Raw genomic sequence first — 20,565 nt, 5'->3', positions numbered from 1 at the left:
ACTTTGTGAACAGTCCTCATTCTGTACACTTAGGGTCCATGGGCTTTTCTCTATATATTTATACTTCTGTAAAATGTTTACGTTAAGAACAGAGAAGACTACCCTTGGTTATTTCCTCTTCAATTTACAGCAGCCTGATGCTGTTGCTCCTTGAGCTCTAAACACCTGAGACTGTTGCCACTCACTCATGGACACCATCTGCCATTTGACTTCCACACACGTTTTTCTCCTTTCATCTTGCCTTTCCCTTTGTTCTTGGTTTGGTTTAAATTTTTAAGTTTCAATAATCTATATGACTTTGAAATCTCGTCTTACAAACACAACTTTTCTCCTGATTTCCAGACCTTGAGGTTGCCTTTTGACTGCGCCCTCTCACCTGCCACCCCTATCTGAGCAACCCCTCAGCCCTGTAGAATTTACCTTCTCAGTCTCAGACCCTTCTCCTCTGCACTTTAGTTCCAGCTCTCATTATTACTCTCCTGTACAATTGCAAAATGATCCTAAGTGCCCTCATCTAATCTGTTATCCCTCAGATTGATTAAAACATAGATAAGACCCTGTCATTCATCTACTTCGTGCTACATAGCCATTAAGGTGAAGTCTCATTTTCTTAGGACAACATACAGACTCAATTCCTGATGTCTGCATACTACTCCCTTTACTTCTGCTACACCCTCAGTCTGTCTTGCTTTTTTCTCCCGCTCTTCCCTTCTGCTCCTCCTTCCCTCTCTTTTTCTCTTCCTCTATTATCTCCTCCCTTTCACATACACAAACACACATAAACACAGTGTGACTGCAGCCACTCTAAACTGTTTTTAGGTAGTTCTCAACTTTCTCCTGCCCGTGTTGCTCCCTTACCTTAATTATTCCTTCCCTAACTTACTGTTGATCCTTTAAGACCCATCTTGGGCATCACCTCCTCCCAGAGCCTTTCTTATATCCTTCCCCAAGACAAATGCCCCTCCTCTGCACTGCCTGAGCACCCTTTCATACCTCTTTGTTGCATTCATTAGACAACATTGTAACCATGCTTTTGTTTCTCTTCCTCTCCCCGTAGTCTATAAGGTCCCAAAAAGCAGAGACTACTCACCCATTCAATCAACAGATATTTATTGTGGCTACCTCCTAGAAGATAGGTGTTGATACCATGTATACAAAGTGAACAAGTAAATACAATCCCTTCCTCTTAGAGTTTATTGGGGGAGACATACACTAAGTAAGTAATCTCACAAATATATATTTATAAATTGGGATAAAAACAATAAAGGAAAAGTAAAGACAGGAAGAAAGATTTTAGTGGGGACCTGATTTAGATTGGGAGATCACAAAAAGCTTGAGAAATGACATTTAAGATAAGATCAAGAGGAGTAAATTGGAGTTATTAACCAAGCCAAGAACGGGGAAGAAAATTCCTGCCAGAGGCACATACAGGCTCTTTGGTGGGAAAAAACATTACCCATTGAGGGAATCAAATAAGGCTGTGACCACAGCATTAAGGTAGGTTAGAGAGACCAGCCTGGGCTGGATGTATGAGCCTTTGGGGCAGAGATAAGAACCTGGATTTTAGTCAAAGTGCATTAGGAAGTCATTAAAAGGCTTTAAACTGGACATTAATGTTATTAGGTGTGTGTATGTGTGTGTTAATTCACTCTTACTGAAGTACAGATTCTACTGGGGAGTAAAAGTGGTGTTGGGGACCTCAACTAGGAGTCTATTAACATAGTCCAGGCAAAAGATGATTGTGATTGGGACAAGAACAGTGATAGAGAACTGAATGAATCACATTTAGGTAGGGTTTTTGCCCTGTCTCTTCCCTGTACCTGGAATGCTCTTTCCCCATCTCACAAGCCCTCCTTTATCATTCAGAGCTCACATCCATATCTCCTCATTCATTACTGTGTGCCTGGCACCTGATATGGGACACGGCATACAGTGAGTGTTCAGTAAATATTGAAATGTGTGAATGTACAATATAAATGCATTATGAGTGTATAATTTGAGGAAGATAAGATTTGGTAATAATTTGAATTTTATCCCCAGAATCTTGCACAGTGTCTGACAAATGGTGCTCAAATATTTGTTAAAGTATTATTAGCTCATCTTTCTGCTTTTCTCCGTTGCCATTGCCATTTCCTTACTTCAGACCTTCATCGTCTCATGCTCGAACTAATGCAGCAGCCTCCTGGGTGCTCCCCTTGCTTTCAGTCTCTTCCTGTTTCTAATCCAGCCTCCATGTTATGACTATTATATTTATAAGACTCCAATCTCATCATACCTAAAGTCTCTCCTGTCAAAAAACATAAACTGGGGCACCTGGGTGGCTCAGTTGGTTGGGCGACTGCCTTCGGCTCAGGTCATGATCCTGGAGTCCCAGGATCGAGTCCCGCATCGGGCTCCCTGCTCGGCGGGGAGTCTGCTTCTCCCTCTGGCCCTCCCCCCTCTCATGTGCTCTCTCTCATTCTCTCTCTCTCAAATAAATAAATAAAATCTTTAAAAAAAAAAAACACCATAAACTGTGCAGTACTTTCCCTGCTGCTTATAGGTGAAAGTCCAAATTCCTAAGCATGTCGTTCAGTCTGATCCCAGACTTTACTTTAAAGCTTTGCTTTTTTCCCTCATGCACCATACTCTGCTCATACTGGTCCGTTAGGTATTCCCCAAGTATACCATGAAATGTTATGCCCCCTCTGCTTTTGGTAAGGCTGTTTATTCTCTATGGTGTGCCCTCACCCTAACCACCCAAACAAGGCCAGATCTCACTCTCCCCTTGGTGAAGAACAGTTACTTCCTTTGGTATTCTCATATAGGGCTAAATGCTGGTAGTACTATAGCTTTTATTAGTTGTCTTATAATTATAGATGCTGTATCTCCTCTACTAAATTATGTTTTCCAAAAGAAAGGAAACCTTTGACTTTGTCAACTTTGTTTTTCTTTGAATCTGTAGTACCTAACTAACATAGTAACTAATACAGAGGAGCTCAACTAAATGTTCTGGGGTTTTTATTACAGTAAAATTACATAACATACAACTTACTTACCATTTTAACCATTTTTAAGTGTACAGTCCTATCGCATTAAGTACATCCACATTGTGTGCAGCCATACCACAGTCTATCTCCAGAACTTTTTCATCTTCCCTGACACTCTGTACTTATCAAACACTAACTCCCCATTCTCCCTTCCCCTGGCCACTGGCAACCACCATTGTACTTTCTGCCTCTCTGAAATTGACTACTCGTTACCTCATATAAGTGAATCATACAATAGTTGTCCTTTTATGACTGGTTTATTTCATGTAGCATAATGTCATCAAGGTTCATCCATGTGTCAGAATTTTCTTTATGTGTGTGTGTGTGTGTACTACATTTTATTTTTCCATTCACCTATCATCAGATACTTGGGTTGTTTCCACCTGTGGACTATTGTGAATAATATTGCTTTGAACAAGGGTATGCAGATATTTGTTTTGAGTACCTGCTTTTATTTCTTTTGGATATATACCCAGAATCAATTAAATATTTTTAATGAATTATTAAATTAGAATATGTTTTATTTTACTAATGTACAAAAGCTATTTTTTTTATATAACTTAGTCTGTGCTGAGTATTTATTTAAAAGTTTAGAAATCAGGGGACTCCTGAGTGGCTCAGTCGTTAAGCGTCTGCCTTCGGCTCAGGTCATGATCCCAGGGTCCTGGGATCGAGTCCCCCATCAGGCTCCCTGCTCAGTGGGGAGCCTGCTTCTCCCTCTCCCATTCTCCCTACTTGTGTTCCCTCTCTCACTCTCTCTCTGTCAAATGAATAAATCTTTAAAAATAAATAAATAGGGGCGCCTGGGTGGCTCAGTCGTTAAGCGTCTGCCTTTGGCTCAGGTCATGATCCCAGGGTTCTGGGATCGAGCCCCGCATCGGGCTCCCTGCTCCGCGGGGAGCCTGCTTCTCCCTCTCCCAATCCTGCTGCTTGTGTTCCCTCTCTCGCTGTATCTCTCTCTGTCAAATAAATAAAATTTTTATAAATAAATACATACATACATACATACATACATACATACATACAGCAGGGGCACCTGGGTGGCTCAGCCGGTTAGGCTTCTGCCTTCGGCTTGGGTCATGGTCCCAGGGTCCTGGGATCAAGCCCTGCATCGGGCTCTCTGCTCTGCGGGAAGCCTGCTTCTCCCTCTCCCACTCCCCCTGCTTGTGTTCCCTCTCTCACTGTGTCTCTCTCTGTCAAATAAATAAAAAATAAAATTAAAAAAAAAAAAAGTTTAGAAATCAACAGAATATGGGGCACACCTGGGTGGCTCAGTTGTTAAGCGTCTGCCTTTGGCTTAGGTCATGATCCCAAGGTCCCGGGATTGAGCCCCACATCGGGCTCCCTGCTCCACAGGAAGCCTGCTTCTCCCTTTCTCATTCCCCCTGCTTGTGTTCCCTCTCTAGCTGTCTCTCTCTGTCAAATAAATAAAATCTTAAAAAAAAAAAAAAAAAAAAAAAAACAGAATATGCCATTGCCTCTCTACAGGGTACCAGCCGTCCTTCACACTATCATGTTTTATGGGATGATAACTGCTTTACTGCAGATGAACTTCAGCTGCTAACTTACCAGCTCTGCCACACTTATGTGCGCTGTACACGATCTGTTTCTATACCTGCACCAGCGTATTATGCTCACCTGGTAGCATTCAGAGCCAGATATCATCTCGTGGACAAAGAACATGACAGGTAATATAAAAACACAACAAATAGAGATTTTCACTCAAATGCAAGTATGGTCGGCATGTTAGGACTTTTCTTGAGAAATCTCTCTTGAGTGTTTCCATGTAGTTTCCTTCCTGTTCACCATAAAGTACTGCCATTTAGAATTAAAGTTCCAAAGACTGTTAGAGGAGTCAGTGATCCATGTGAAAAGCAGCCATAGGCGAACTGACTGCCCAAAATAAGGGTTCCCATTAAAAGGTACACTTTAGGCTTATTAGTACTAGAATGGTATAGTGATTTAGTTGCTTTGCCAAATTAATTCAAGGGAGAGATTGTTGTTGATAGACAAAATGAGAGTATGCCTGGGTTTTACTTCTAAACAATCCTGGGGAGGCGAGAGAAGTAAGACAAAATTGGCCTCGAGTTAATAATTATTGAAGCTGGGTGATAGAAATGTAGCAATTCATTATACCAGCTTCTATTTTCTTTTAATATTTTTGAAATTTTCTACAAGTAATATTTCTCAAAATCACTACATCAGAATAGGGTTTGTTTTTGTGTTCATTGCCACTTCTCTTACAGTGCTGAAGGAAGTCACGTTTCAGGACAGAGCAACGGACGAGATCCACAAGCTCTTGCCAAGGCTGTACAGATTCACCAAGATACCTTACGCACAATGTACTTTGCTTAAAAAGTCCAAGAATATTCTCTGAGAGGAAGAACTGAAAGGTGCATCGACATACAGCATATGTTTCCAGTGGAGTCAGTTGAGTGGGGATGCCTCCAGCCATACAGCAGCCAACACTGTGTGGGGACCAGTGTCTGATTTTTATGTTGATACAAGGAAGATTGTTTACTTCATCAAGGAACACAGCACCATTATGCAATATGAAACCAGCCAACTGCTTTTTTGTGCGGTCTCCTTAGGAAGTATCGCCATTGTTTTGTTTTCACTTTCTTGTAGTCTAACCCTTTTAATGCCTTTACCTCAAGTTGCTTGGCAGCACAACTATCTTTGCAAAAAAAAGTAAAGAAAAAGTAAATGACAGTTTAAAAAAAACACACACCTACATGAATAATCAAAGTGATTGTTCACGATTATGTGTGCAAAAAAATTAATGTGCATTCGTGTATTCTTGTAAAAGGTATCTGTGTATATTTTAAATATATACATGTATACTTCATATGCATATATATCTGGATCTACATTGATAATAGATATATATGTGTCTGTTGCGTGTATTTTATAGTTCATTCCTTTGGGGAACTTTCTTTCCCTTTTATTATCTTACCAACACCACTTTGATTTTTCTCTCTACCTCCCTTTCCTTCATCTCCTACATTTTTTTTTTCCTAATGCTACCAGTGACATTCAGATGTTCGTGTATCTGGTTCATTTGGATATGAAGCATGGCAAACTAGATTTTTATTTTTATTTTGCACACCCTACTCCGGTCTCTTGTCTCATACACAATTCCAAGTCCTCAACTCTTGATACTGCTTTCTTAAGAAACAAAATTATTATATATATATATATGTAACTATATATATATATATATAATGTTTCTGTGAGAGTGTGTGTCTGCCCCCTCCTGCTCTGAATTTACATTTGCCATTTGTACAATGTGTACATAAGCAGTAGCAACCTTAAACTATTCTTTTTCTTTAGTTTGTTAAAGCTGCTATGAATATAAAGCCTTGTCAAAAGTTGTAACTCAGAAATTCCTCTCTATAAGTGATATGTATTCTAAATTTAGCCTTCTGTTTCTATGCGTTATACATGAAAATCCCTTGTAGCTTTTATAAAGGGCAAATATTCTAAATGATTGGAACTCTTTAGGGTTGAGGCCTCTGAAATTGGGTGGAGAGAGAGAAGGGGTTATTGAGGGTTTATTTTATTTTATTTTATTTTATTTTTTTGCTAGTTTACTTGCTGCCTCTCATACCTTAATGTGATTTTCATATATATATATTTTTATATATATGTGTGTATATATAAACATATATGTATGTGTTTTAAAGTACAGCTTCCTTTTCTTTTATATTTATTAGAATAGTGCTTTAATAGAGAACTGTATTGGCAACATCTTTTATAGAAATGTAATCATGTTTATTTTAAGAACTGACAACTTTTTTTTGCTGTCTTTTAGTGCAATAAGTAGTTTTAAAGGAAAGCTGTGTCTGTTTGATATCTTTACCACGGGTAGTGGGAGAAACAGGCACCTCCATAATTTTAAAAGGGCAAAGTAATACAGCCTTAATTTCAGAAGGAAAGTTTTATAATTTTTCAAGTTTAAAGCCTGTCTTTTAAAAATCATAATGAAAATGAAGGAAGTTAAATTTCCTAAGTCTGACCTTGAATATTAAAGATAGAGTTGAGCTTTGATTTAAGAAATGACAGTGAGTAGGGGCGCTTGGCTGGCTCAGTCGCTAGAGCACGTGACTCTTGATCTCGGGGTTGTGAGTTCAAGCCCCACATTGGGCATGGAGCCTACTTAAAAAAAAAAAAAGAAAGGAAGAAAGAAAGAAAAGAAAAGCCCGTGAATAGCTTAAGATTTAGAAGACATTTACTTCTTTGAAAATAAATCACGTTTATTGAACAATCATACTGGGTTGGGTGCCCATTTTCATTTACTCAAATGAATCAGGAAAATATAAAATGATATTTTTAAAACATTCTTTGTCAATTTATCAGCAGTGTAACTTTCCTTTTAAAATTAGGGTTATGGTGGCAAAGGAATTAGGATTTTGATCATTTTAAGTTAAATCACTGAAATGTGGAAAAGGTTTTACAAAACTTCCGTTTTATTGATTTCACTTTACGATATTAAAAAGTATTATAGAGCTGTCAAAATTGAGTTCATCGGTAACATTGGATTCAGGGGAGCGTTGCACTTTGTGACTCATGAAAATTGCATTTTAACTTTTTTTTTTCTTTTTTGCACTGGTTCAGAGTATAGATACTACAGATTATTTCCAGTGGGCATTGTTAAACCTTTCAGAATTCCATCTGCACATGATAACAAATGGATTAGCTCTTTAGTTTCTCTCTTACCTGTAATCCACTCTTATTGCCAATTTACTGTATTTTGAGCCTAAAATCTGAGCCCATGTCCTCCAACAGGTATGAAATCTTTCGTTCCTCTGCCAGAAAACTAAGAAAGTACTGTATTTTGTATGTTTATTATTGAAGTGTCTGAAATGCAATTTACAACACTGTTTCAAAGCTCTTTACATGAAGTAATATTTGTATAGTATATATATTTTTTCTCCCAACCCTCCCCCTCTCCTCCAAAAATTTCCTATAAAGCATGTATTTTTTTTTTAACATTGAAATTTCACTGAATATAATCAGGAACATGAATAGAAGAAAATAGTATACCCTAGATGCTAAAACCTTGATTGCTGTATGCTTTCTCAGTATGAGTAAAACACCTTCCTTTACCAATAGAAGTTACACAGACTTAATGTGGGAAACTGTAGGGCCCAGGAAAGAACTGTAGATACCTTTTCTCTACTGCTTCACCTAATTTTCAGTTATTTAGTTTCCATGTACTAGAATGAAGCCCATAATTTAAATCTATTTAGGACTTTTACTGAGGAAAAACAATTTTTTAAATATAAAGCTTTACCTTTAAAGTGAATTCTTTTTTAGGGTTTCTTTCTTACAGTTTCACATTGCTAGTTTAAGGTTGGTTAACTTGAAAGAATATGTATAGTATATTTTGCTTACTAACAAATTGGTATATCAAACTTAATTAATTAAAAGAAGCCTTGTGCTTAGAATTTAAAAGACCAGGTGGCAAATACTTTTTGAAATTTGTTTTAATTATTCACTTCTGGTGTAGAATTCCTGATCTTTTTTTATTAAAAAATTTTTAAAAAGATTGTTTTGAATTTAAAGGTCATGAAACTCAACAGTGACCTTTCTGTTCCTGCGTTTGCTCACTAAACTATATAATGAATGCTAAATTTTGGTCTGCTGTTTTCTATGATGCATAAGAGTGACTTTAAAATATCAGTCCCTGCCACTGGTATAATTGATTTTCATGTGAAGAAGAGTTGGGAGTTTAATGTATATTCTGGATGGCAAATGTGTCTGGGTAAAGTGCTGATATATGTTATTACAGAATCAAGTTATTGGCATTGAGGACCATACATTCATAATACTGTAGCTGCTATATTTATTTAATTATGAAGAGTCTGACAGTTACTGCACTAAAGGATAAGGAGATGAGCAGGATTGGAGGCTAGTGTTAGACACCCCCCCTTTTTTTTTCCTAAATAAGATTAAGAACATGAAATAACAAGGTAATAAAGGGTGCTGCCATTTTAGTTTCAATTTAATATTAGGATACTGTTTTAGACGTGTGGATTTTTACTTTAGCGGTTTCGCAAAAGGGTACCTCAATCTCCTCAGTACTGGTTTTTGGCATATTTTCACAGAAGTACAAATGCCCTTTATTTTTTAATATTTTACCTTTTAACAAGTTACTCAGAAAAAAAAAAGTTCTTCTATGGAAATATACCTGTTTGTAATCTATTAATTTATTTCTCTTAGAAGAGTCTAGAGGGATTCTAGTAGGAATGTACTGGGTGTTGTGGAAGGCACTTGATAAAGATTCATCTCTACCTTCTAGCATAGGGACTCCTAGCCTTCTAAAGACTCATACTAGTTTTCCAAACTAGGTTCTCTGATGACCCACCACTGCCTCATGTTTACTTGTATATTTTGTAATGGATTTTAGTATGACAGCATGATAGGCTTAGTCATGACAGACTTAAAGGAAATAAAATCTGAGTTGCCATTCAGTAGAAATGGCTGGCAGAGGATCTCAGTGTTTAAGGAAGAGGTCAACACTCAGAGTGCCAGTAATAGATCTGAAGTAATTAGAGGATTATAGGCCAGGAATTAGAGACTGTTGTTAAAGAAATTTGGTGTTTTCAGAGGCTAACATGAATTTGCCAAGGGTGGTGATTTTTATGAAATCCATCAAGCTAGCCACTTGGATTCAGCTAGAATATTCTGTAGTCTTGCTATTTCAAACTTGATAGAAATATTTTGCCAAAAAGCTTAACTGATAACTCTGTATAATTTTTATTTGGTATCATTAAACCTGAGTTAAATATTTGGTTAAATCATCTCTTAGATGTTCTCCTATTGAGTATTTTTTAAAGACAGGTTGCTCCTATCAGTAACTCGCTACTTAAATTATCTTTTGTGAGTTATCAGTCAAGCTGCAAAAAGACATCATTGGCTTGACATCTTTATTTTGCTTTTTTTATCCATACAAAGTTTTAACCCTTTTCATTCTTCTTGAGAATTCATGGATGTCTTAAAGCTCCAATAATAATAGTTGGGAGACTTTATATTTATCAAGTGAGGCCTCCCTGAGTGGCAGTATAACCCTGACTCTAGAGTCTGTCTTTATTTTCCTATATCCCTCCCATTTGATCATATAAAGCACTTTCATGATTCTATAGGAGTCAAAATAAATAAGCCAAGAATAGATGTATAAAATCAGTACAGAAATGTGAAAGTTTTCTCCAAAAAATCTTTTTAAAAAAAATTTCTGCTTGTACTAAGAACATTCTTGATCAGTGACAGTGTTAGAAATGATACCATGATTATGAAACCTAAGCTGACCCTCAGGAGGAAAAAATTTAATCTCTCTGTCCCCCTCTCACTTCTTCTCTCTTTATATAGATATCTCAAAGGGAAAAAATATTTTTTGACTTTTTCCTACTTTAAAAATGGTACATTTTAGTTTATAATTTTCCATGTCGGTCAAAATAATTTTTTTTTAACTAATGTAAAATGGTCAAGGCTTGTGCTAATACTATCTACTGCTAGCTGAATTTTATTTTTCTTTACCCAGCAAAGATAGTACTCTAGATTTTTACAGTGTTCATTAAACCTCAAGAATCTAATGTTCTTAAAGTATGGAAACTAAAGATTTTAATTTGAATTAAAAATAGATAATAAATTTAATATGGAAGGTTGAGATTTACCAACAAGAAACCCTGTTGAAGTATCAGGTAACAAAGAGTGTGACAGAATTAAGATCCTGTTAATTGATCTGTCCAGCCATTGGTCTCCCTTCCTTTTTGAAATTAGTGTCTGAAACAACCAAAACCTAATGTATCTATGTTAGGGTCTCAGTAAAGCAAAGATATTCTTCAGGGTAGAGCTAAATTAAATTTTTAAATCATTTTTTAAAGTAAGGCGGTTCTTAGAAAGTGCCTTTTCAGAAGATGGTGCTGTAGATTTTTATTTTTCAAATAGCACGAGACAACATTTAAAAGATAAATTATTTTAGAACTCCAAGAGTGTGACAGTTTCATAATAATGTTATTCGTTGTCCTGAATCTGGTCCAAGGGAACCAAGTAAAGGTTTTATTCAGTAAAGCGTCTAGGTAAATGCTCACCAAATGTATTTTGTAAATTCAAAAAGTAAATTTTAAACAATTAATCCTTTCAGTTCTCAGCTGTGTTGAAGGTAATCTGTAAGGCACATAAAACAGCAAATTTGCTAAACTTTTTAACAAGAGTATAGGTATGGTAGCAAGTGCCCAAAGGGGAAGGTAACTTGCCAGGAAATTGTATGTCATAGACTACCTTTCTTTTTTCTTTTTCTTTTTTTTTTTTTAAGCATAGATTGACCCTTCTGTAAATATCTGTTGGCATCCTTTTCTAATTAATATTTATTAAAGACTGCTTATATATAAAAGGAGAGCCAAGTCATCATGGAAATTAGTTTAAGAGAACAAGTGATTTTATCTCTATCTTTAGGGAAATTCTCTTTTTTAGTCACCAAAAAATATTTTAAGTGATTCTTTTTTTCTACCATGGGGGAAACTATGAAAAATGATGACAGTGCATCTAAAAGGGTATGGTCAGTTAATTAGAAATGCAACATGCAAAATTGGGCTTTGGAGGAAATAAGCAATATGAAGGGTAATAGCAGAACCATTCATACTTACTAGAAATGTAGCAATCTACCAGAAAGCAGTTTTCCCCTGGACTGTTTACTAGTACTAGTAAACAGCAGTAAATGATCACCTACCAGTTCTTGTGAATTTGGTGAGCATTTCTCCAGAAAAGAATAGACTAAAAACAAAAAACACCACACCTCAGTAACCTTGTATGCTGCATTATGTAATAATGATAGTAAAATTATATCGATTGTTTGGAGTGTACTGTGTCTGTTTGCAAATATACGTGCACATTAAACTTTTTCATTTTTTATAATGTCTTAATAGCAATTATGAGTTTATTTTTTTAATATTAATTTTCTATTGTGATGTTTATATTTATTGGCAATTTGTGTGCAACTTTTATATTTTGCTTAGATGTTGGTTTTAAGGTATTTTATTTTTATAGATATTTCTAGCTTTTCCTCTTTCTTTGTAATATTAGCAAAGATTAAGATGGAATGTTAATATACCAACCAAACTACTAATTCCATAAAGTCTAGAGTTTGGATTTTTACCAATAAACCGCTAACACTATTTTTTAACTTAGAATATTTAATGTTGTTTATATAGTGGGCATTAAAGACAGTCTTTAGACAGATTTCTAAATGTGGAGGGGAAATGGGGCTTTTATATAAGTTAGTTTTTTTTTTCCCTTAAGTAGCAAACTAACACTAACAGATTGGATTTATTTTACCTGATCTGCAGTTTTGGGGCAACTTGTCTAATAAATGATTGTTACATTTCTTTTTTTTAAATTTGAACTACATTGAAACTATTTAAATGCTCACATCATCCAGCATTAGGATTATGATATTTTTATAGGCCTGGGAAACAAATAACAAATGATCCAGAAGTCATTGATAATTGAATTTGAAATGAGATCTCCTCCCCACGCCCATAGTTATATTAAATGAAAGATTTGCTACCCCGATCATTTCCCTAGCATACTTTCAAAGTTGATTCAACCCTGAGCATCAGTGAAGAAACAGTGTAAGTGGCTAGGAAGAAAAGCAGATAGACTGATTAATACAGTATTTCAGTTAATTAAAAATCTAACTAAGTAATAATTTGTGAATGCAAATTAATCAGAAGTCAGTGAAAAGTATTGATTATAGAATATTAATTTCAAGCAATTATGGTCACTCCAGTTTCCTAGTGAATAGATAAGATTATTTGTATTGCAGTGCACACTTTTTACAAAGGCACGTGAAAAGAGTGAATTCTCTTAAGCAAGTAAAATATTTCCATAGTATTTTTACATTGTGAATTTGCTTGGAAAGCCACTTTTCTGTAAGAATTTAAAAGATAAATTTTATCCCATCCTCTGAGTTTTAAATTCTAAATTATTGGGGCTCAGTGTATGACATTTTGCTGTACCCTATTCTTTCCACTGAGGGGGTAAATGAGGAAGTTTCAAGTAGTTATAATTAGGAAAATGTTCTATTATGTAAAATTTTATAATTTAAAGTGAATCAGCATATGATTGATTTCCTATAGACATTAGTCATATTTCTTTCTGCATTTTTGCCAGTTACAGTTTTTTTTTTTTTAATTATGTACTATTCTCAGCTACTTCCTTCATCCCCACATTAAGCATTAATTGAAGACTGGTACTCTGGTTATAGGAATTTGTTGCTACTAAATATGTTTCAAGCAGTCAAGATATATTTTTGTTGTAAGTATATGCCACCTCTTGAGGATATTTATTGTGCTTATAACATTAATAGTTTTATTCATTATGTTTCAACATTGTCCTAGGTTGACAGGCATGTAATTCTTGCAGACCAACATTTTTAAGGCAACCTGGTGTAGAAATAGTCCTTTATTTCTTTTTTTTCCTTCTGAAAATTCATAGGAACCTGACACACGGAGCTTATTTTTCTCTTTTAACTGTTGGCTCCATAAATCAAGGTACCTGGCATCAGTACTGAGTCACCAAGTACAAGTACTTGGTGACATGTTCCTGTTTATAGTCCACCTCCTAAGAAAGAAATACTTGTGCAGTAAGTAATGGTTCATCCCAAAAAAGAACTCTCGTGAACAGTCCTATATGAGTGGAAAACAGATGGGGGTGTTGGTATTAGAACTTGGCTGGTTTGGGTTTTATTATTTCCAAAAATTAACTGTGTTTACATCTATAATTTTTGTTTGAAGTTTAACAGGCTGTGGCCAGAGACTAGAGAAGATTACTCTGGTATTTAATGCCTGAAACTTTCCATCCTTATTTACTCCATGCTTTAATTGGAAGGACAAACAAAAGTCCTTAATTTGACCCTATAATAATATTTTTAGAACCAAACAAGGAAGAACTCTACTAAGTTTTGCAGATGTGACTATATCTTTACTCTAAGAACCTATGGAAACAGGAGGTCTTTGTAAGGAAATGGACTGGTGGGACTGTGAGGTGTGTATAGTAAGGGGATGTGGGAAAGGTTTCTTTGCCGGGATCCTTAGATACCTTACAGGTGGGTCGTATTTGCCTAGTTCTCACAACCACGTTGTAAAAGAGGGACTTGCTCTATGAACCTACAGAAGAGACCTGAGAAGAGTTTTCTGTAACCTAAATCTATTTTCTGCTGTTGTCCCCGACCTAAAGCTGCTCTCCTTCATTTTAATTCAGATAAGTTAGAGAAGTCTTGGAAGTTGCTTCTGAATTATAACAAAGAAATTAAATGAAGTATTTATCCTTAAATAGAGCCATGGCATTGCTACTTACATGGCTTTTCCCTTTACATAGAAAACGCCAAGCAGGACCTTTCCAGACAAGGTAGCCTTTCCTGTAAAGAAATGTTTTTGGTGAAGGATTTGGGGAAAACACAGATAACGTTGTAATGAAGGGAAAGCCTTGCCTAACATAGTTCAGCCAGGTTAATGGTTACAGTCTGGGCCCAGGTTGCTTAACAAGAGGAAGCTTTGGTTTTGGTAACAACAGACTTGGATCTCCAATGGTAATTAACTTGCAAGTATCTCCCTGTTTCAAAGAAAGGGAATTATCTCATATTATTGATGACAACCCTGCAAATGTGTATGTGCTCTTTTTCTAACTCAAATATCAGGAATAGTAAGCACTATGAGAAATTTTCTAATAGTATGTCCCTAAAAGAAGAGTCTTACAATGTTTTCCAGGAGCTTTCTCGTTTTTAGCCCAGGGTGCAACCCCTTTCTCCTCTTTAAAAAGGGAAGAAAAGAAAAAGGATTTAAAGGTCATTTATACAGAATTCCACTATGAGTAAATAATAGAGTCTTTAAAATACTTGGGGAAGGAGGATCACACACCACAAGTTATAGCTTGATTGAGAGACTATCTGAGCACTGTTTTCATGTTTGGGTTCCACGGTTTTTCCTTTGAACATACCATTTAATTTGCTTGAGTGCCATCATTCTGTTTTGTGATATAATGGACGTTTTATGCCATTTATGAATTGTGCAGTTCTTCTCTTCCCCACCCCGACCCATATTCTCTTTCTCTCTCTCTCTCTCTCTCTCAAAGGGGAGGGATAAAGCAAAAGAGAGATACAATGAGACTCATTAGAACGTACCTTTAGTTTACAGATGGAAAGAAACTCTAACTCTGTTCAGTGAGAATTAAGATTGAAAGTGTTAACACCACAGATATTATCTCTAGCCATAAATTTTGTTGCTAACTAGAGAGTGATAAAGTGAACAGGATATATATCAGAAATATATTAAAGTGATAAATTATTCTTGAAAGTAATATTTAAACCTTCTGTAACAGAGATCCCCATATTCTTAAGGCAAATTAATGTAGCTTCTGGTTTTAATGAATCAGACAGACTGATTAAAACTTTAAAATGCTTGTGGTTTTTATTCTGACACATCTTCTTAAATATGTAAAAATTATATTGGATGAACACTTGACTATTCTTTTCTCCTAATTTATGTATCGATTTATTCAGACTTCAATTACATAGATGTATCTTTCATATGCCTCTTGGTGTGTGCACAATTCTCTATAAAAAACTTTTTAATTCAACCCAATTCCTAGTCAAGCCTGAGCTGTCAAGGAGAAAGTATAAGGTGTTTTGGAATGCAGGAACTTTTTCAAAGACCACAACTGGAAAATGTTGGAAAATGTGTTGCCTTTGAGAGTAGAAAGGGCTCTAAACATGAGCCAGAGACTTGGGAGTTCAGTCAGAGCTCTGCCACTAATTTCCTGTGTCCTTAGGCAATTTCCTCAATCCCTCCAGGTCTAGTTCCACATGAAATGGTAGTGATAATGCCTGCCCTCACCTACCTCACAAAGTTGTAAGAATTGGATATTGTGACAGTGCTTGAGTTCGCCAAAGGAAGAGGTATTCAGAAGTTCAATATCATAGAAGAGTGTTGTACAAAGGGTTCATTTCCGGTTTGCTTCTATGAAAGTATCTTCTCCATGACCATGGATCATTTTGTCAAACAGGTATAAGAGAAACTTAGGCCTTATCCTGGTATGATGTGCACTTACAAACGTATCCTGTTTGTTTCTCCCCTGCCAGATACCCAGGCTGAATTTTTCTTTACAATAATCCTGGGCAAGAGTGTCACTTCAAAAACCAAACTTCTTGTAGTGGTGCTATGGCAGCTACGATTGTATTTTGAATTAGATTAATGCGGTAAAACCATCAGATAATCAGAAATTAACTTTGCCTTTGCCTTCAGGCATTTTTGCTATACATGTTGGCATCAGAGGCTGGTGGTGTACAACCAGGTAGTCGTCCCTTTGTTGTCAGATTTTTGGTACCTCTTTTTGGAGTAGGGGCTTAGTTTTTAAGAAGGAAAGCGTGATTATCTCATTCATCACTTTGCAGAATTGAACCTTGCTTTCCAATCACCGTGTATCTGTAAAAGTTAAAATATAGTAAAGGTTTTTCTCCTTCGTTTTAATTCAGTTCTGAGCATCTGCAGGTGATATCAGGCAGCCTATGATTGGTATCTGACCCAGTTATCTTTACAGATCGTTGGTAGAACCTTCACATTTTGACAGGCTTACCCATTTTTCTGGAGGGAAGGGGCTTCTGTTTCTAGGAAGTAACAAAGGGTACCTCACGACAGGTTGTGTAAGCAATTCCTTTTTTTGCAACAGACAAGCCTGGTTTTTTGTTTTTCATTTGTTTAGAAAAAAAGGATGCATTTTAGGTACACAGGGTATGGATGCATTCAGTGCTTACTTTTAATCAACAGATGTTGACCTCTTCTTGTTGCGGCCGTTGGGCTTTTCCCAGCTCATCGCTAACATGGGCGCTGTCTGTCTTCGTTTTATAGGGTAATGAGAATTATAGGTACGGAAAGTGAAAAGTTGGGTAGATTCAGGCTTAGAAAATGAACAAAAAGTCCACCTTGCTGAGTGAGATAGCTAAGAACATCAATACATCAGGAATACTTCTAATGAAGCAGTTTTTGCTGTAATGTGTCACTTTAATGTCTCCTGTTATGTACCCATAAAAGTATTACTTGTATCTTGTGAGTAAAGATCATTCTTGTGGACTAGTATATGGATGCATTCATAGACTGTGGGAAGCAGTGGGGGGGGTGTGTATGTGTGTGTGTGTGTGTATAAATATTCTTTGTTTATAACACTGTATTACATAAATTTATATAGAAAAAAGTAATGTGTTTCTTTAGTGTTTTGGGGACTAAAATTGTAATATAACCATTCCAGTGTAATCTGGCAACTCACTCTGGAGAACATTTATATTACACACAAATGCACACCCTTAAAGCATTGCTAACTGCTCCCACTTTAGATAATTGCTGCTTTTTTTAAACCCTAAGTAATGGAGGAGGAAATAGCACTCTTTTTAAAGGGGCTTTTCTGAAAAGTAAAATGTAAATATAGGACATGTGGGGAGGGTGGGACCACCTGCAGATGTCCTGCAGATGGACAAATAGCCTTTTAAATTTTACTTTTTAACCATCTTGACCGTGTGTGCCTATTTGTATTGCAGATGTGAACTATTTTTGGGGGTTGATATCAGTATGTTTTAAAACTGAATTATTACATAAAATCGGAGTAACCTCTTTCTCCATCCTCCTTTTCCACACTAACTATTCTTGCCAAATATTTCTGCTGAAACCAAGGTTCAGCATGGTAAAATGATGGACTCTCAAACCTCCTTCCTCATCTTCCCCATCCTGTCTTACACCTGGTCTGGCCTTACATTTTTTGTTGGCTTTTCATAAGTAAGAACAATTTACTGTAGTAATATAAAGACTGCAGAATTTCAAAATGTTTATAAACCTTACTTTGTTATTAATGTTTGGTTACACAGTAACATCAGTTAAAACAGTGGAGTCTGAGTTTGTAATATGCTGTATGACCAGATAAGATCTTGAATGATACGAAACTTGACTGCCACATTTTAAGAGGAAAGTGGAGGTGGGAGCAAACTATTATATATATGTAATCAGTGTATAATTAGAAACACTAAATGCCGAATTCTATCACTGTGTACTTGGGGGCCAGGCTTTGGATTTGGTTGTCATTTTAATTCCTTGAAGACTATATGTAATTATTATGAGCAGAAGGCAAATAAAGTTTTTAAACAAAAGTGCTTTTTTCAGTAATTAAAGTTTGGTAGCAAATTTTCTACTTTCAGTTAAGTTTCCTTCCCCAAGAAATTACTACAAAATACTTAGGGTGAGATTGAGAAGCTTGGAGAAGATGCTTTTTAAGCAGTTCAGTCACTTACACTTTATGTTAAAGAAATTGTCATAATTCTTCCTGAGCCAAACTGTCACTAGAATATCCTGTGACAGAACCAGTCCTCCTTTTTCTGCCATTCTGCATATTGGAAGGGTTCTGTGTTGTATTTGTTTTTAATCCTTGATTTAAAAAATATAATGGTTTTCGTGTTGCTTAGCTTCCGTTTGAAGTGTAAATTTCACTAATAATTGCAATAAAAAGAAAAGCTTTGCTCCAAACTTTGTATTGTGTGGTCTTCATTACAGCTTTCTGCCTTAGGTACAGGAGTCAGTGTGTGCAGTGGAAAGGATCGCGACTGAAGAGTCATGAAGTCCTGCCTTCAAACCCTGTTTGCATGATACTCTGGACAAGTTCCTTGATGCTTCTAAGCCTCAGTTTCCTCCATTAAAAGAAGATAATAGTAAGGCTGTTGGGACATTAAATGAGATAATCCCTTTGAGGATGTGCTCCTTCCCTGGGGGTAGCTCACTACTTGGAAGCAGTCCAGCTTACTCAGTGGATAGAGCATGCGACTCTTGATCTCTGGGTCATGAGTTCAAGCCCTACATTGGGCGCAGAGCTTTAAAGAAAAAAGAAGAAAAAAACTTGTCCCTTCATAATTTCCACTAAGCCTATTTATGTCTTTCAGAACATCCCTTCCTGCTAACATGTATTCCCCACACAGTCTTCTCCCAGCTCTATGTCCCCAGACTCTAAACCTAACAGGACAGATTGTGATCTTGTTACCAACGCTAACAAGAATTAGCTTACTAACACATGCTGATGGGTGATGGTGGTTTTTTAACTATATGTGTCAGTTGATAAGTTTGACAATTGAAGAAAATCACCCTAATGTCAGTCTTTGCCGACTAACTACACTGGTACAGAAAAATTCCAAAAAATAATTATACCCAAATGCATACAGTTAAATGGGGGAAATAGTATAACAATGACTCTGAGGCCATGCTCTGAAAAATCACAGAGGCTGTCATGTAACATAGGTAAGTGTAGAAAAGCAGCCTGGTTATTGAGGCACACACCTCAGCCTACTGCTCTGATTGATTAGGAAAACATGAACTGGACAGAACAAATCAATTATATTGGAGCTCAGCTGCCTGAAGCTTTCTTCATAGAAAAGGGTGCTCAGAGCACTACCCTTAAGCATGCAGAAATGAGGTGGCAGTCCAAAGACGGGGTGGCCATCCGTCTCTTGAGCTTTAAGTTCTCATGGTTTCCGTGTTTCAGTTGTCTGATCATTTGACAGATTCTTCTCAGCTGCTGAGACTTTCATACCTTGCAGATGTTTTTAGAAAATTAATTAGGTTCATCTGTCAATGCCAGGAAAGGATGTGATCATTTTTACAATATTTGCTAAGATGTTTTTATCATAAAGGGGACCGAAAATCTTTAGTCTTATCTGTAGGAGGAAGATGATTGTTTTCCTATCTTCCATCATTTTCGTTACTTGTACAATTTCTGCAGTTTATAAAATCTTTGCAATGCCTTTATAGAAAGCAGCACTTCTCTCATATCTGTCTCTACTAAAATATTTTCTGGTAAGAATAATGTTTGGATTCAAAATGTGTTTTTTTTTTTAAAAGATTTTATTTATTTATTTGAGACAGAGAGAATGAGATACAGAGAGCATGAGAGGGAAGAGGGTCAGAGGGAGAAGCAGACTCCCTGCCGAGCAGGGAGCCCGATGCGGGACTCGATCCCGGGACTCCAGGATCATGACCTGAGCCGAAGGCAGCCGCTTAACCAACTGAGCCACCCAGGCGCCCTCAAAATGTGTTTATAATTACAAACAAGACAGACACATTAGAGATTTAGGATTATGAAGCCTAATATGACATCTGATTCTCAGCTGAAACGAAACCGTTAACAGACTTTTTTGCTATGTGACTTAGAAATAACCTGAAAGTACTTGAAACTGCTAAATGTACAGTATTACTCTGTCTTTAATCTTGCTAAATGGAATTTTCACGTTATCTTGCAAAAACCAATACCAAAAACAGGACATAGGAGTAGCTTTTGTTTTGGGGGGAGTTTTTTTGGTACCCCAGGTAGGACCATAGGAATAGTTCTGCTGCTGCCCCGGACAGGATTTCAGTAACCGCTGTCATTCAGACATAATTCAAAATGTGCTTTGTATTTTATGCAAATGTAACATTAAGGTTGCTTAACCATCTTTATATATTTTGTGAGTTTA

The 20,565-nt window shown here is 36.4% G+C and overlaps 1 protein-coding gene across 7 annotated transcripts in view; it reads left to right on the top strand.

Moving 5' to 3' along the window:
• Window positions 1-11,948, top strand: part of AGO3 (argonaute RISC catalytic component 3) — a 133,844-nt gene extending 121,896 nt beyond the window's left edge. For all 7 annotated transcript variants that reach the window (XM_045898093.3, XM_064589465.1, XM_064589466.1 and 4 more), the window contains 2 exons: window positions 4,518-4,717; window positions 5,276-11,948. In XM_045898093.3, coding sequence (XP_045754049.1) covers window positions 4,518-4,717; window positions 5,276-5,384 — 309 coding nt within the window. In that variant the 3' untranslated portion in view covers window positions 5,385-11,948. The remainder of the gene's footprint in view (window positions 1-4,517; window positions 4,718-5,275) is intronic.
• Window positions 11,949-20,565: the final 8,617 nt, after the last annotated feature.

The sequence above is a fragment of the Mirounga angustirostris genome, unplaced genomic scaffold (genome assembly GCF_029215605.1).
Source record: "Mirounga angustirostris isolate CCGP_5_RB_7025 unplaced genomic scaffold, mMirAng1.0.hap1 SCAF_4, whole genome shotgun sequence".
In the NCBI taxonomy this organism is placed as follows: domain Eukaryota; kingdom Metazoa; phylum Chordata; class Mammalia; order Carnivora; family Phocidae; genus Mirounga; species Mirounga angustirostris.
The sequence above is the reverse complement of the archived record's forward strand: the minus strand, read 5'-3'. Positions and strand labels throughout refer to the sequence as shown.